Consider the following 14,739-nt stretch of genomic DNA (forward strand, 5'->3'; position numbering starts at 1 on the left):
TAGCTCATCCATCAGGGGCTTCTTCTCCCCCATAGGTGGGGCCTGGGTTGTCATCTTTTCACCTGCCCTACATGGACGCGAGTAAAAGGGGTGAACATCCCCCTCTGGTGATGAAGTTGGGGACGTGTAGTACATGTGGGTATGTGGTTACAGCTTGAAGCACCAAACCTTCTGCGTGCAGGTAGAGCACTGATCATTTGAAAGCCTTCCAACTGAGCCACCCCTCCCTGCTGCTGAGTAGTATGAGGTCGACAGGACAGCTCTTTTCATTTCCATCTTAGATAGGAACATTCATGGAGGCTCTCTAACTCGACTCAAGTCCTATAAGCAGTAAGTAGGAGGCCTGGCATAACACTTCGGAGCATCCAGAACTTTCTGTCCCATCATTGTTTTCTCCTTGCTGTAGGTCAAGGTCAGGTGGTCTGCCTCTTAAATTAGGCAAAGTCCAGACCTCTCAAATTTGGGGGCAGGGAGAGTGAGGGTCTCACTGTGTCCCCCAGGCTGGAGTGCAATGTTAGGATCGCAACTCACTGCAGCCTCAAACTCCTAGGCTAAGTGATCCTCCCACATCAGCTCTCCAGCCCCTTGTAGCTGGCATCATGCCTGTGAGACCACTCACCTCTCCTCTCACCCCCTTCTGCAAAGAAAAGAACTTAAAATAATAGAATGAAATCACTTGTGTGGTAGATTGTATTATGTCCAAAATATTTGCTACCCCACCTTGGCTTGAGCCTCACCTGAGGGCCTGGGGAGGGTTATATACCCCTACCTTGTTGAACCTGGAAGGGCCACGAAACGTGCCTGGCACTGGTTGTAAGAGCCGGTGGGTGGTCCATCAGCTGTTGCAGTGACCTGCAATGTTCACATGGAGACTGTTTAGTCAGCCTAGGTCCCGGGGTGAAGAAGATGGTGACAGCAGCCAGCCACAATAGACACAAACGGTAGAGAGAAATTAGCCCCTGCCATTGTAGACCAGTAGACTTTCCAGCTGTTGTCACACCATAATTGAGACTAAACTGCCTGATTCAGTTTGTAATCCCACCATTCAAAGATTAGCTATTGTTAAGATTCTGGTGTGTATCTTAGCAGAATTTCTGATACACAAATGAATGTATTTAGATACACAATCTTACAAAAATGGGACAATACACATCTTGCTTTGGAGCTTTCTTGTCTTATCTAGTATGTACTGAGTGTCCTTCCATGGTAAATATATATCTAGATCCAATTTTTCAGTGTTGGGATCACAGTGTGGCTCCATGGTGTACTGATGCATGGTTATGCCAAAAGATGTTGTTTTCCCAGTTTCATTTTGTTTCTTTTCTCCTTCCTTCCTTCCTTCCCTTTCTTTTTTTTTTTTTTTTTTTTTTGAGACGGAGTTTCACTCTTGTTGCCCAGGCTGCAGTGCAATGGCACGATCTCCGCTCACTGCAACCTCTGCCTCCCGGGTTCAAGCGATTCTCCTGCCTCAGCTTCCTGAGTGGCTGGGATTACAGGTGCGCACCACCACACCCAGCTAATTTTTTGTATTTTTAGTAGAGACGGGGTTTCACCATGGCCAGGCTGGTCTTAAACTCCTGACCTCAGGTGATCTGCCTGCCTCGGCCTCCCACAGTGCTGGGATTACAGGCGTGAGCCACCACGCCCGGCCCCTTCCTTCCCTTTCTTTCTCTTTTCTCTTTCTTTCTTTTTGACATCTCTGTCACCCAGGCTAGAGTGGAGTGCAGTGGCACAGTCACGGCTCACTGCAGCCTCGACCTCCTAGGCTCAAGCAATCTTCCCACCTTAGCCTTCTGAGTAGCTGGATCCACCACACCCGGCTAATTTTAAAATTTTTTGTAGAGACAGGGTTTTGCCATGTGACCCAGGTTGCTTTTGAACTCCTGAGCTCAAGCAATCCTCCCACCTTGGCCTCCCAAAGTGCTGGGATTACTGGGGTTACAGGTGTGAGCCACCGCACTCAGCCTCCAGTTCCTTTTTTTTTTTTTTTTCCTTTTTTTGAGACGGAGTCTTGCTCCCTCACCCAGGCTGGAGTGCAGTGGCGCAATCTTGGCTCACTGCAACCTCTGCCCCCCAGGTTCAAACAATTCAACATCAAACTCCCAGGCTCAAGTGATCCTTCTACCTCTCCACCCCTTTGTAACTGGTACTACAGATGCACACCAGCGTGCCCAGCTAATTTTTAAATTTTTTATAGAGGTGCAGTCTCACTATGTTGTCCAGGTGAGTCTTTTTTTGGGTGGGGGGACGGAGTCGTACTCTTATCACCCAGGCTGGAGTGCAGTGGCGCAATGTCACCTCACTGCAACCTCTGCTGCCCAGGTTCAACTGATTCTCTGGCCTCAGCCTCCCGGAGTGGCTGGGATTACAGGTGCCTGCCACTGTGCCCGGATAATTTTTGTATTTTTAGTAAAGATGGCTTTTCACTATCTTGGCCAGGCTGGTCTTGAACTCCTGACCTCGTGATCCACCTGTGTCAACTTCCAAAAAGCGCTGGGATTACAGGCATGAGCCACCACGCCCAGCCACCCAGGCTGGTCTTGAACTCCTGACCTCGTGATCCACCTGTGTCAACTTCCAAAAAGCGCTGGGATTACAGGCGTGAGCCACCACGCCCAGCCACCCAGGCTGGTCTTGAACTCCTGACCTCGTGATCCACCTGTGTCAACTTCCAAAAAGCGCTGGGATTACAGGCGTGAGCCACCACGCCCAGCCACCCAGGCTGGTCTTGAACTCCTGACCTCGTGATCCACCTGTGTCAACTTCCAAAAAGCGCTGGGATTACAGGCGTGAGCCACCACGCCCAGCCACCCAGGCTGGTCTTGAACTCCTGACCTCGTGATCCACCTGTGTCAACTTCCAAAAAGCGCTGGGATTACAGGCGTGAGCCACCACGCCCAGCCACCCAGGCTGGTCTTGAACTCCTGACCTCGTGATCCACCTGTGTCAACTTCCAAAAAGCGCTGGGATTACAGGCGTGAGCCACCACGCCCAGCCACCCAGGCTGGTCTTGAACTCCTGACCTCGTGATCCACCTGTGTCAACTTCCAAAAAGCGCTGGGATTACAGGCGTGAGCCACCACGCCCAGCCACCCAGGCTGGTCTTGAACTCCTGACCTCGTGATCCACCTGTGTCAACTTCCAAAAAGCGCTGGGATTACAGGCGTGAGCCACCACGCCCAGCCACCCAGGCTGGTCTTGAACTCCTGACCTCGTGATCCACCTGTGTCAACTTCCAAAAAGCGCTGGGATTACAGGCGTGAGCCACCACGCCCAGCCACCCAGGCTGGTCTTGAACTCCTGGCTTCAAGTGAGCCTCCCACCTCAGTCTCCCAAAGTGTTGGGATCACAGGCGTGAGCCACTGCACCCTGCTTAATTTTTGATAAATATAAACTCTGTGATGAACATGTTATGTAAATATTTTTGTGCACTGGTTTGATCATTTTCTTTCTTTCTTTCTTTTTTTTTTTTTTGGAGGTGGGGGAAAGAGAACATAACTTTATTTCATTGTGAGGAGTGGGCCGATGTCCAGCCTCAGAACTTCTGGAACTGCTTCTTGGTGCCAGCAGCCTTGGTGACCTTGAGCACGTTGAAGTGCACTGTCTTGCTCAGCAGCCGGCACTTGTCCACTGTTACGATGTCACCAATCTGGACGTCCCTGAAGCAGGGGGACAGGTGCACAGATATGTTCTTGTGGCCCTTCTCGAAGTGGTTGTACTTGCGGATGTAGTGGAGGTAGTCTCGGCAGATGACAATGGTCCCCTGCATCTTCATCTTGGTCACCACACCAGAGAGTATCCGCCCTTCAATGGAGACATTACCAGTGAAGGGGCATTTCTTGTCAATGTAGGTGCCCTCAATAGCCTCTTTGGGTGTCTTGAAGCCCAGACCTATCTTCTTATAGTACCGCGGGAGCTTCTTGCCAGTTCCTCCCAGCAGGACCCTCTTCTTGTTTTGAAAGATGGTAGGCTGCTTTTGGTAGGCACGCTCAGTCTGAATGTCCGCCATCTTCCTGGCTGCCTGAAAAAGGCAGTTTGATAATTTTCTTAGGTTTAGGATAAATCCCAAGAAGTGGAATTGCTGACTCTAAGGATTTGCACATCCTTTGTTTGGATACACAATGCCAGGCTACCCCTCCAGGCAGGCTACTCCTGCCCAGTTCACACTCTTGCCAGCCTGCTAGCGCTCTTTTCTGTACAGCCTCATAATAGCAAGCATGATCAATTTTTCCAGATGATTCCAACTTGGAGAGCATTCCTTTTTTTTTTTTTTTTTCTTTTTTTGAGACGGAGTCTCGCTCTGTCCCCCAGGCTGGAATGCAGTAGCTTGATCTTGGTTCACTGCAACCTCCGTCTCCCAGGTTCAAGTGATTGTCTTGCCTCAGCCTCCTGAGTAGCTGGGACTACAAGTGCATGCCACCATACCCGGCTAATTTTTTTGTAGTTTTAGTAGAGATGGGATTTTGCCATGTTGACCAGGCTGGTCTCAATCTCTTGACCTTGTGATCCACCCACGTTGGCCTCCTAACGTGCTGGGATTACAGACGTGAGCCACTGCACCCAGCCTGAAAAGCATTCTTTTTTTTTTTTTTTTTTTTGAGACAGAGTCTCGCTCTGTGGCCCAAGTTGGAGTGTAGTGGCGCGATCTCAGCTCACTGCAAGCTCCGCCTCCCGGGTTCCCGCCATTCTCCCGCCTCAGCCTCCGAGTAGCTGGGACTACAGGCGCCGCCGCCAGGCCCGGCTAGTTTTTTTTGTATTTTTAGTAGAGACGGGGTTTCACCGTGTTAGCCAGGATGGTCTTGATCTCCTGACCTCGTGATCCACCCGCCTCGGCCTCCCAAAGTGCTGGGATTACAGGCTTGAGCCACCGCGCCCGGCCCTGAAAAGCATTCTTGATCCTAGCTTTATCATCAATACTGTCTTGGCAACTGTTTGGTCCATCTAATTGATCACTGCCAAGTCAGAAAGCAAAGGGGATACAACCTCTGGGACCACCTAGGTAGAAGACTGAGTTGGAACTCAGTCTAATTTCCATGTCTTGTACATTACCTCTGAGTTTCTCTTACTCAGACAACCGCCTCCTGGGAGAATCCCAGGTCTCCCTTTTATCTTTCTCTCCCTGTTGCCCCTTCTCCCTGAGGGGATTTTTAAAGCCAATTTTAAAAGTATTATTATGAAACAAATAACAAAATAGAAATATTGGACAGAATTCTAAATGAAAAGGAAAAAAGGATTACCCGTAATCAGTGGTCCCAACAAATTACATTGTTTTTATTTGCCTGTGTTCCCTTCCAGTCCCAGTCCAAATGCATGCCATATTTTTACCCAGATGTGACCCTGGCCCAGATCTAATTTTGCATTCTGTCCCTTTCAATTCGCTTGTCATAAGCAGTTTTCCACATTGCTACATGGTCATCATCTTATTCTAATTGTTGCACAATGTTCCAATGAGTGAATAATTTAATCATCATTACCCTAATGTAAGTCACTTACATGGTTGCTCAATTTCCCTATAATAAATACTACCGTAGTGTATGCTTTTGTGGATATGGCTTCTTCCTTCATTTGAATTATTTCCTCAGGTCAATTCTCAAGAGTGAGATAGGTCAAAAGGTACGAAGGCTTTAATGATTCTTGGCACGAGAATTGGAACATTGTCTTCCAAAGGGTTTTTCTTCTTTTTTTTTTATTTTCCTGCTCAAAAGTTAATACATGCTATCTTTCAACCATATAGAATAAAGCAAAAATTCTACTACCCAGAAATTACCACTACTAACATTTGGCCAACCATCCCTCCAGGCATCTCTGGATATACATATCTATCTATATGTATAATCTGCATAGATATACATATAGATGTAGACATAAAAATAATTTTTCACAAAAGGGATCACATCCCCATGCCAGTTTTGCAACCTGCTTTTTTACTCAACAACATGTCCTGGGTTTTTCTAATTGGTTCTGCCACCACCAGTGCCTAGGTGGTAGCAAAATGTAGTACAGCAATAGCTATAAGCCACGCACTGTACCAAGAATTTTATGTACATTAGCTAATTTAAGCTCTGCAGTAACCAAATGAGATAAGTTCTATTATCATCATGCCCATTTTACAAATGAGGGAACAGGCTCGGAGAAATTGACTGCACAGGGTCACAGAGCTAGGGAGTGGTGGAGCTGGCACTCCAAAGCAGATGTTTATACAAGTAATACACAAACACATGTCTATTGTAAAAGATTAAAATAATAAATGCAAGCAAGAGCATAGCATAGAAACTAAAGTGTGAAAGTCCCATTTACACTTCCAGAGAGGTTTGGTGTGTATATCAGTTAAGTTTAGGTTCAATTGCATATAACAGAAAACCAAAATAGCGTAGGCTTAAACAAGATAGGATTTGTTTTCTTCACATAAAAGAAGTCTGCACATAGCATTTCAGGGCTAGCATGGTGAGCCCATGCTCATTAGTCATGAAGAACCCATTTTCAGTTTATGGCTTCATCCTTAAGGTCTCCACATGGACTAATATTGTCCCTGGAGCTCCAGCCATCATGCCTGCATTCTAGGCAACAAGGAGAAGGCTGGAGGGGCAGTACCATGGTTTTTTCCAGATGAATCAGCCTCTCTCTAAAGAGCTTTCCCTAAAGTCCCCCTACCGTATGATATCGCTTTATTTCTTTTCTAAAAAATTTTTTTTTATTTTTTTGAGATGGAGTCTCACTCTGTTGCCCAGGCTGGATTGCAGTGGCATGATCTTGGTTCACTGCAACCTCCACCTCCCGATTCTAGTGATTCTCCTGCCTCAGCCTCCCGAGTAGCTGGGAATACAGACATGCACCACCACGCCCAGCTAATTTCTGTATTTTTAGTAGAGACGGGGTTTCACCATGTTGGCCAGGCTGGTCTCAAACTCCCGACCTCGGGTGATCCGCCCACCTCGGCCTCCTAAGTGCTGGGATTACAGGCGTGAGCCACTGTGCCCAGCCTGATATCAGTTTATTTCTAATTGACCACCCTTATCCACAGGGAGGCTGTGCAGTGTAGTTTTTGTTTTTTTTTTTTAGACGGAGTCTCGCTCTGTCGCCCAGGCTGGAGTGCAGTGGCCGCTCAGCTCACTGCAAGCTCCGCCTCCCGGGTTTACGCCATTCTCCTGCCGCAGCCTCCGTGCGGAGTAGCTGGGACTACAGGCGCCCGCCACCACGCCTGGCTAGTTTTTTGTATTTTTTTAGTAGAGACGGGGTTTCACCGTGTTAGCCAGGATGGTCTCCATCTGCTGACCTCGTGATCCACCCATCTTGGTCTCCCAAAGTGCTGGGATTACAGGCGTGAGCCACCGCGCCCAGCCCAGTGTAGTTTTTAAACTGAGCATTTTGCAGCTTCTCCAACCCCAGCTCCCCCCATAATACAAGTGCTTGGTTGATTTTTTTTAAGGGGGAAAGAATCAATATTAAGAGAAAATTAGACAGTTCTGCCACCATGTATATCCTTCCCAATCCTTTCCTACAAATTTAAATATGTATGTATTGTGAAAGTCGATTGTACAAATTGGGTCATTCTTGCCATACTCAACTAAATCAGAGTCAATGGGTTGGGGGAAAAAGCACTTGGGACACATAACATCGCTCCAAGAAGTAAATTTTCCACAAGCTTGGCTGCTGAAACTGCCTGTTGTAACCTGAAACTAGTATCTAATGGCTACTGAAACAACTTGCTGCAACTCTAAGACTAATTTTACCCACCACCTTCGCTCACCAGTCAGCGCTTGCCATCCCCAAAACCTTACTAGCTCCAATGAAGTATCTTTCAAAACAATTCTCCTTTTCATAAAACCCCCAAACATCTCTTTGTTCTTTGGCTATACTAAAGACCACCCAGTCTGTGTGTGTGCCCCAAATTGCAATTGTTGCTTCTGAGATAAAATGTTAAATTTAGAGATTAATCTCTACATTTTTGACTTTGACAATATGTACATATATAATAATATAGTTTTAAATGGTACATTGTTTTAATTTACATTTTAAAGCCTTACTGACCAGATTAAACATTCTCCATTAAATATTTGTTTACTAATTATTGTGTTATGTGCACAGTTAAGCTCTTTGCTTATTTAGCCAATTAAAGCCTTGAAGATATCTTGATCCAGTTGAACAGACTGTCAAGGTAAAGAGATAGAGGCTGGTGCGGTGGCTTACACCTGTAATCCCCTCACTTTGGGAGGCTGAGGCAGGCAGTTCATGAGGTCAGGAGATTGAGACCATCCTGGCCAACATGGTGAAACCCCGTCTCTACTAAAAAAATACTACTCGGGAGGCTGAGGCAGGAGAATCGCATGAACCAGGGAGTCAGAGGCTGCAGTCAGCCAAGGTAGCACCGTTGCACTCCAGCTTGGGCGACAGAGCAAGACTCCATCTCAAAAAAAAAAAAAAAAGATAACAGATAGAGGGATAGATGACAGGTGTTATAACTATTTGTATTATTCGCTGCAAATACTGCTTCTGATATGCTATCCTTTTTATTTTTCATGGATTTTTATTTTTTTGGAAGTGAGTTTTCCAGAAATTTCAACTACATTTATATATTTAAGTCCATCTTTTGCCTTGGGGCTTTTTCTATTAGTCCCAGGCTCAGACGTTAGTACCACCTCCAGAGATATGGTTGGTGTTGAAGTTGGCCTTCTCCTCCCAAGAGGGGCAGTCTAATGTTGGTGGCTAGGCCCACCTGGGTTCGAATTTGAATCTTGACTGTCGCTTCCTACTATACAACTAGGAAGAACATGTCTGTCATCTGAGTTCTAGTTTTCTTGACTGTTGGTGAGGAGGTTGGACCAACCCCAGGTTCTTAAACTTGCCTATGCATCAGAACCGTCAGAGGCTCCAAAATACACATTCCTGCCCTTCCACCTCACACCTCAGCTCAGATCTACAGAACCCGAACCACTGTATCCAGGAGTCTGTATTTTTTAAAACACTCCCCTGAGCCTGACATTCAGACATGTTGCAGAATCGCCGCACCAGCCAGTGTCTGAGAGTGCCTCCTACACCAGGCTCTCTGTGCAGTGGGTAAGTGAGAGGAGGGTAGTGGCCCTTGGCAACTGTGACCCCCCCCCCCCCAAAGCCAGTTGGCCCTGCCTTGTCCTCTTGGGTCAGAGCTCCCATTTCACATCCAACATGAACCGCAGCCCATTCTCCCTGCTTTCTCAGGGCTGGAGCTGGGGGTAAAAGGGTGATCAGGATCCTGCAGTGTGAGTGGGGTTGGGGGGCTGCCACGGCAATGCGGCTAGGAGGGGGCCAGTGTTCCTTACTGGCTGGCTAACCTTAGTTAAGCCTTTCACCCTATGAATCTCCACCTCTTCACCTCTGACAGCAGGACTGGAACCTTGCCTTCCTTGCAAGGCAGTCCTAAGGTCTGTGATGATGGGTGGATGGAAAAAGCCTCGAGCAGTTCCTGCCACAAAATGTGCATTTGACAAATGTGGTAGATGTTACTATTAGCGCTTTTTTTTTTTCTTTTTCTTTCTTTCTTTTTTTTTTTTGAGACAGAGTCGCTCTATTGCCAAAGCTGGAGTGCAGTGACACAATCTTAGCTCCATCTCCCAGGTTCAAGCGATTCTCCTGCCTCTGTCTCCCAAGTAGCTGGGACTACAGGTGCTCACCACCACACCTGGCTAATTTTTGTATTTTTGGTAGATATGAGGTTTCACCATGTTGGCCAGGCTGGTCTTGAACTCTTGACCTCAAGCGATCCACCCATCTCGACTGCCTCGGCCTCCTAAAGTGCAGGGATTAAGCATGAGTCATCACACCCGGCCATTGTAATTTACAGCTGTAGGGGAGGCGAAATTTTATCCCCTACCATCTTGGGGTTTTTTGGCTGGGACTCAGAATTAAACTGACATAAGACATTAACAGGAGAAAAACATCCAAATTTATTTAATACAGTTTGTATGTGGCACAGGAGATTTCATAAGGAAATGAAGACCCAAAGATGCAGTTGGAATTGAACACTTGGCCGGGCACGGTGGCTCACACCTGTAATCCCAGCACTTTGGGAGGCCAAGGCAGGCAGATCACTTGAGGTCACGAGTTCAAGACCAGCCTGAACAAAATGGTGATGTGAAACTCCCGTCTCAACTAAAAAAAAAAAAAAAGAAAATACAAAAATTATCCAGGTATGGTGGTGTGCAGCTGTAGTCCCAGCTACTCGGGAGGCTGAGACAGGAGAATCGCTTGAGCCTGGGAAGCAGAGGTTGCAGTGAGCAGAGATTGCAACACTGCACTCCAACTGGGCAACAGAGTGAGACTGTCTCAAAAAAAAAAAAAAAAAAAGGTATAGAGTTGAACACTCAACGACTGACTTGGACAAAGGGTAGTAAATTAGGAAAATCTGAGCAAGCTGTTGTGCTTGGGATAGGGTAGTTAATTGGGTAGAGAAGTGTCTAGGAAGATAATGGTTAGTTTAAGGAGGTTGGTTTATATAGATTTACCTCAGCCTCAAATTCCCATCCTTGATAGTAAGAATGATGCTTTCCTGTGGTATAGAGGGGATGTCTTTTACATGGGAATTTCATCTACTGCCTTTTTTTTTTTTTTTTTTGAGATGCAGTTTTGCTCTTGTTACCCAGCCTGGAGTGCAGTGGCACGACCTTGGCTCCCTGCAACCTTCGCCTCCCGGGTTCAAGCGATTCTCCTGCCTCAGCCTTCCAAGTAGCTGTGATTACAAGCATGCACCACCACACCCAGCTAATTTCTGTATTTTAGTAGAGACAGAGTTTCACCATGTTAGTCAGGCTGGTCTCGAACTCCTGACCTCAGGTGATCCACCCACCTTGGCCTCCCAAAGTGCTGGGATTACAGGCATGAGCCACCCCGCCTGGCCATCTACTGCTTTTAAGAAGCAGAAGGGGCCGGGCGCGGTGGCTCAAGCCTGTAATCCCAGCACTTTGGGAGGCCGAGACGGGTGGATCACAAGGTCAGATCGAGACCATCCTGGCTAACAACGTGAAACCCCGTCTCTACTAAAAAATACAAAAAACTAGCCGGGCGAGGTGGCGGGCGCCTATAGTCCCAGCTACTCGGGAGGCTGAGGCAGGAGAATGGCGTAAACCCGGGAGGCGGAGCTTGCGGTGAGCTGAGATCCGGCCACTGCACTCCAGCCTGGGTGATACAGCGAGACTCCGTCTCAAAAAAAAAAAAAAAGAAGCAGAAGGTTGAGAGGCCGAGGCGGGCAGATCACGAGGTCAGGAGATCAAGACCATCCTGACTAATACAGTGAAACCCTGTCTCTACTAAGAATACAAAAAATTAGCTGGTCATGATGTCATGTGCCTATAGTCCCAGCTACTCAGGAGGCTGAGACAGCAGAATCGCCTGAGCCTGGGAGGCAGAGGTTGCAGTGAGCCGAGATCGCGCCACTGCACTCCAGCCTGGTCTCAATTAAAAAAAGCAGAAGGGGCCAGGCATGGTGGCTTACACCTGTAATCCCATCACTTTGGGAGGCTGAGGCAGGAGGATTGCTTGAGTCAGAGGTTCGAGACCAGCCTGGGCAACATAGTGAGACATTCATCACTATAAAAATTTTTAAAAATAGCTGAGTGTGATGGTGCAGCTGTGGTCCCAGCTACTCAGGAGGCTGAAGTGGGAGGATCAGTTGAGCCTGGGAAGGTCAAGATTGCAGTGAGCTATGATTGTGCCACTGCACTCTAGCCCGGGTAACAGACACTGCACTTTAGCCCTGTCTTAAAAAAAAAAAAGGAAGGTTGGCCGGGCGCCGTGGCTCACGCCTGTAATCCCAACACTTTGGGAGACCGAGGCGGGCGGATCACAAGGTCAGGAGATTGAGATCATCCTGGCTAACACGGTGAAACCCTATCTCTACTAAACATAGAAAAATTAGCCGGGCATGGTGGCGGGTGCCTGTAGTCCCAGCTACTTGGGAGACTGAGGCAGGAGAATGGCGTGAACCCGGGAGGCGGAGCTTGCAATGAGCCGAGATCGCGCCACTGTACTCCAGCCTGGGTGACAGAGCCAGACTCCGTCTCAAAAAAAAAAAAAAAAAAAGGAAGGTTCACATGATCTTCTTGCACCTGCTATTTTTCAAATGCCTTTAACTTAAAATAGTCAATAAGCCCGAGCAGCGGATTTGGGGGTAGCATGTTCTTAACTCCACAGTGTGCTGGGTATGCTGGCTCTAGAGAACACAGGTATTGAACAGGAAGTCCTGGTGCCTGACACGACAGAGAGAGACCTGTCACTTCCCTGTGCTGCTCAAACTTCAGTAGACAGCCTTGACTCCTGGAAATTTTTCCCTCTGGCTCAGCATAGAATTTGTCACCTCCTGGGTGGCTGGGAGGCTATGCACCATGAGGCCCACTGGCAGCCTCCAGGCAGTGGGCACCCACACTATGTGGCTCCTTATACCAGTGCTCCCTGCCTTCTCTCAGCAGGTCAGGCAGGAGAGGCCCCATTCCTCAAGTGGCTGGCTGACTAATCTGGGCAGGGACTGCCCCACCTGCCTCCCAGATCCCTGACACCCAGGACACCCCAGAGGTTGCCTTTCCTCTGCCCTCACGCTAGATTAGGTCTCTCCTGGAGCCCTCCCTGCAGGCAGGGGCTCAGCTCAGGGAGGCTGCTTTAGATCTTTGGGGAAGTTGCTGAAGAAATGTGCCCCTCCTCCCAGTCCCCGCCAAGCATGGGCCCTTCAGATTAACGTGCGAACAATAATAAAATGAGCTGTGAAAACCGTCAGGCTGGCAATCCTCAGCTTGAGTGAAGTTCAAAGGTCACAGAACAATTTAAGGATCCTGCTCAAACACCCTAGTTTGAGCACAGGAGCCCTGAATGGCTCCCACCTGGGTCCCTGGAGTGTGCGTGCTGTATTCAGATTCCAGCTCTGCTGCCCATTCACTGCTTAATCCTGGGTGGGGTACTTAGCCCGTCTCTGCTTCAGTTTCCTCATCTGTAAAATGGGAATGCTAATGATATTCTCCACCTGACGTGGCTGTAAATGTTCAGGGAGTTAGTACCCATAACTAAAACACTAAAGAAAAATAGATACATTGGATTTCATCAAAACTTTTAAAATGTTGTACATCAAAGGGCACTATTAAGAAAGTAAAAAGAAAACCCACAGAATGGGGGAAAATATTTACAAATTATATATCTCGTAAGAGTTTAATATCCTCTCAATTTATAAAGAACTCCTACAACTCAACAATGAAAAGACAACCCAATTTTAAAATGGGCAAAGGGTCAGACCCAGTGGCACACACCTGTAATCCTAACACTTTGGAAGGCCGAGGTGGGCAGATCACTTGAGGCCAGGAGTTCGAGACCAGCCTGGCCAACATGGTGAAACCCTGTCTGTACTAAAAAGACAAAAATGGGCCAGGCGTGGTGGTGCACACCTGTAATCCTAGCTACTCGAGAGGCTAAGGCACAAGAATTGCTTGAATCTGGGAGGCGGAGGTTGCAGTGAGCCAAGATCACGCCACTGCACTCCAGCCTGGGCAACAGAGTGAGACTTTGTCTCAAAAAAATAAATAAATAAATAAAAATAGGCAAAGGATTTGAGTAGATGTTTCTCTAAATAAAATACACAAGTGACTAATAAGCACATGAAAAGATGCTCAACATCATTAGCCATTAAGAAAATGGACATCAAAACTGAGATTACCCCCCAACACCCGCTAGAATGGTTAGAATAGAAATAATAATAATAACAAGTGTTGGTGAATATGTGGAAAGATCAAAACCCTTATACACTGCTGGTAGGGATGCAAAATGGTGCAGCTGCTGTGGAAAACAGTCTTGCAGTTCCTAAAAAAGTTAAACCTAGCGTCACCATATGACCCAGCAACTCCACTCCTAGGTGTATGCCCAAGAGAATTAAAGACATGTAGTCATACAAAAACTTATGCACAAATGTTCATAGCAGCAGTATTCATAATAGCCACAAAGTGGAAACAGCCCAATGCCCATCAATTGATGAATGGATAAATAAAACATGGCACCTTCATACAATGAAATATTATTCAGCAATGAAATGAATACATGAAAACATTATGCTAAGTTTAAAAAAAAACAGACACAAGGTAGGTCTGTACTGTATGATTTAATGTATATGAAATGTCCAGAATGGCAAATTCATAGAGATGGAAAGTAGATTAGTGGCTTCTAGGGATTAGTGGGTAGGGGAGAATGGGGAGTGACTAATGGCTACAGGTTTCTTTTGGGGTGATGCAAATGTTCTGGAACTGAACAGTGGTAATGGTTGCACAACCTTGTGAATATACTGGAAAAAAAACCCACTGAATTGTATCCTTCAAATGGTGAATTTTATGTTATATAAAATTTTTAATGTGAATTATCTCAATTTTATTAAAAAAGGAACATAAAATGCTTAGAAGGCTATGCAGGCCATGATAAGCCTTCAGTTAGATGCCATTTAGTTTATAAACTCCACTGAATTTATGGGTTGGTCCAGATCACTAGAAGGAAAACATAAAAGGAACATCATCTTTAGAAATTGAATCCACGGCCTGGCGCGGTGGCTCATGCCTGTAATCCCAGCACTTTGGGAGGCCGAGGGAGCGGATCATGAGGTCAGGAGATCGAGACCATCCAGGCTAACACGGTAAAATCCCGTCTCTACTAAAAATACAAAAAATTAGCAGAGCATGGCAGCACGTGCCTATAGTCCCAGCTACTAGGGAGGCTGAGGCAGGAGAATTGCTTGAACCCAGAAGG

The 14,739-nt window shown here is 46.9% G+C and overlaps 1 protein-coding gene across 1 annotated transcript; it reads right to left on the reverse strand.

The window, feature by feature from the left end:
* Nucleotides 1–3,525: 3,525 nt before the first annotated feature.
* On the reverse strand, nt 3,526–4,009 carry LOC104680279 (40S ribosomal protein S11-like). The gene has a single exon (XM_010386144.2). It carries the CDS (start codon nt 4,007–4,009, stop codon nt 3,536–3,538), a length of 474 nt encoding a protein of 157 aa, XP_010384446.1. The 3' UTR covers nt 3,526–3,535.
* Nucleotides 4,010–14,739: the final 10,730 nt, after the last annotated feature.

Source organism: Rhinopithecus roxellana, chromosome 19 (genome assembly GCF_007565055.1).
Source record: "Rhinopithecus roxellana isolate Shanxi Qingling chromosome 19, ASM756505v1, whole genome shotgun sequence".
NCBI classification, from domain to species: domain Eukaryota; kingdom Metazoa; phylum Chordata; class Mammalia; order Primates; family Cercopithecidae; genus Rhinopithecus; species Rhinopithecus roxellana.

Bases quoted from the DNA above. Each gene is read 5' to 3' on its own strand.
- LOC104680279 (XM_010386144.2), bottom strand. From the start codon at position 4,009: ATGGCGGACATTCAGACTGAGCGTGCCTACCAAAAGCAGCCTACCATC.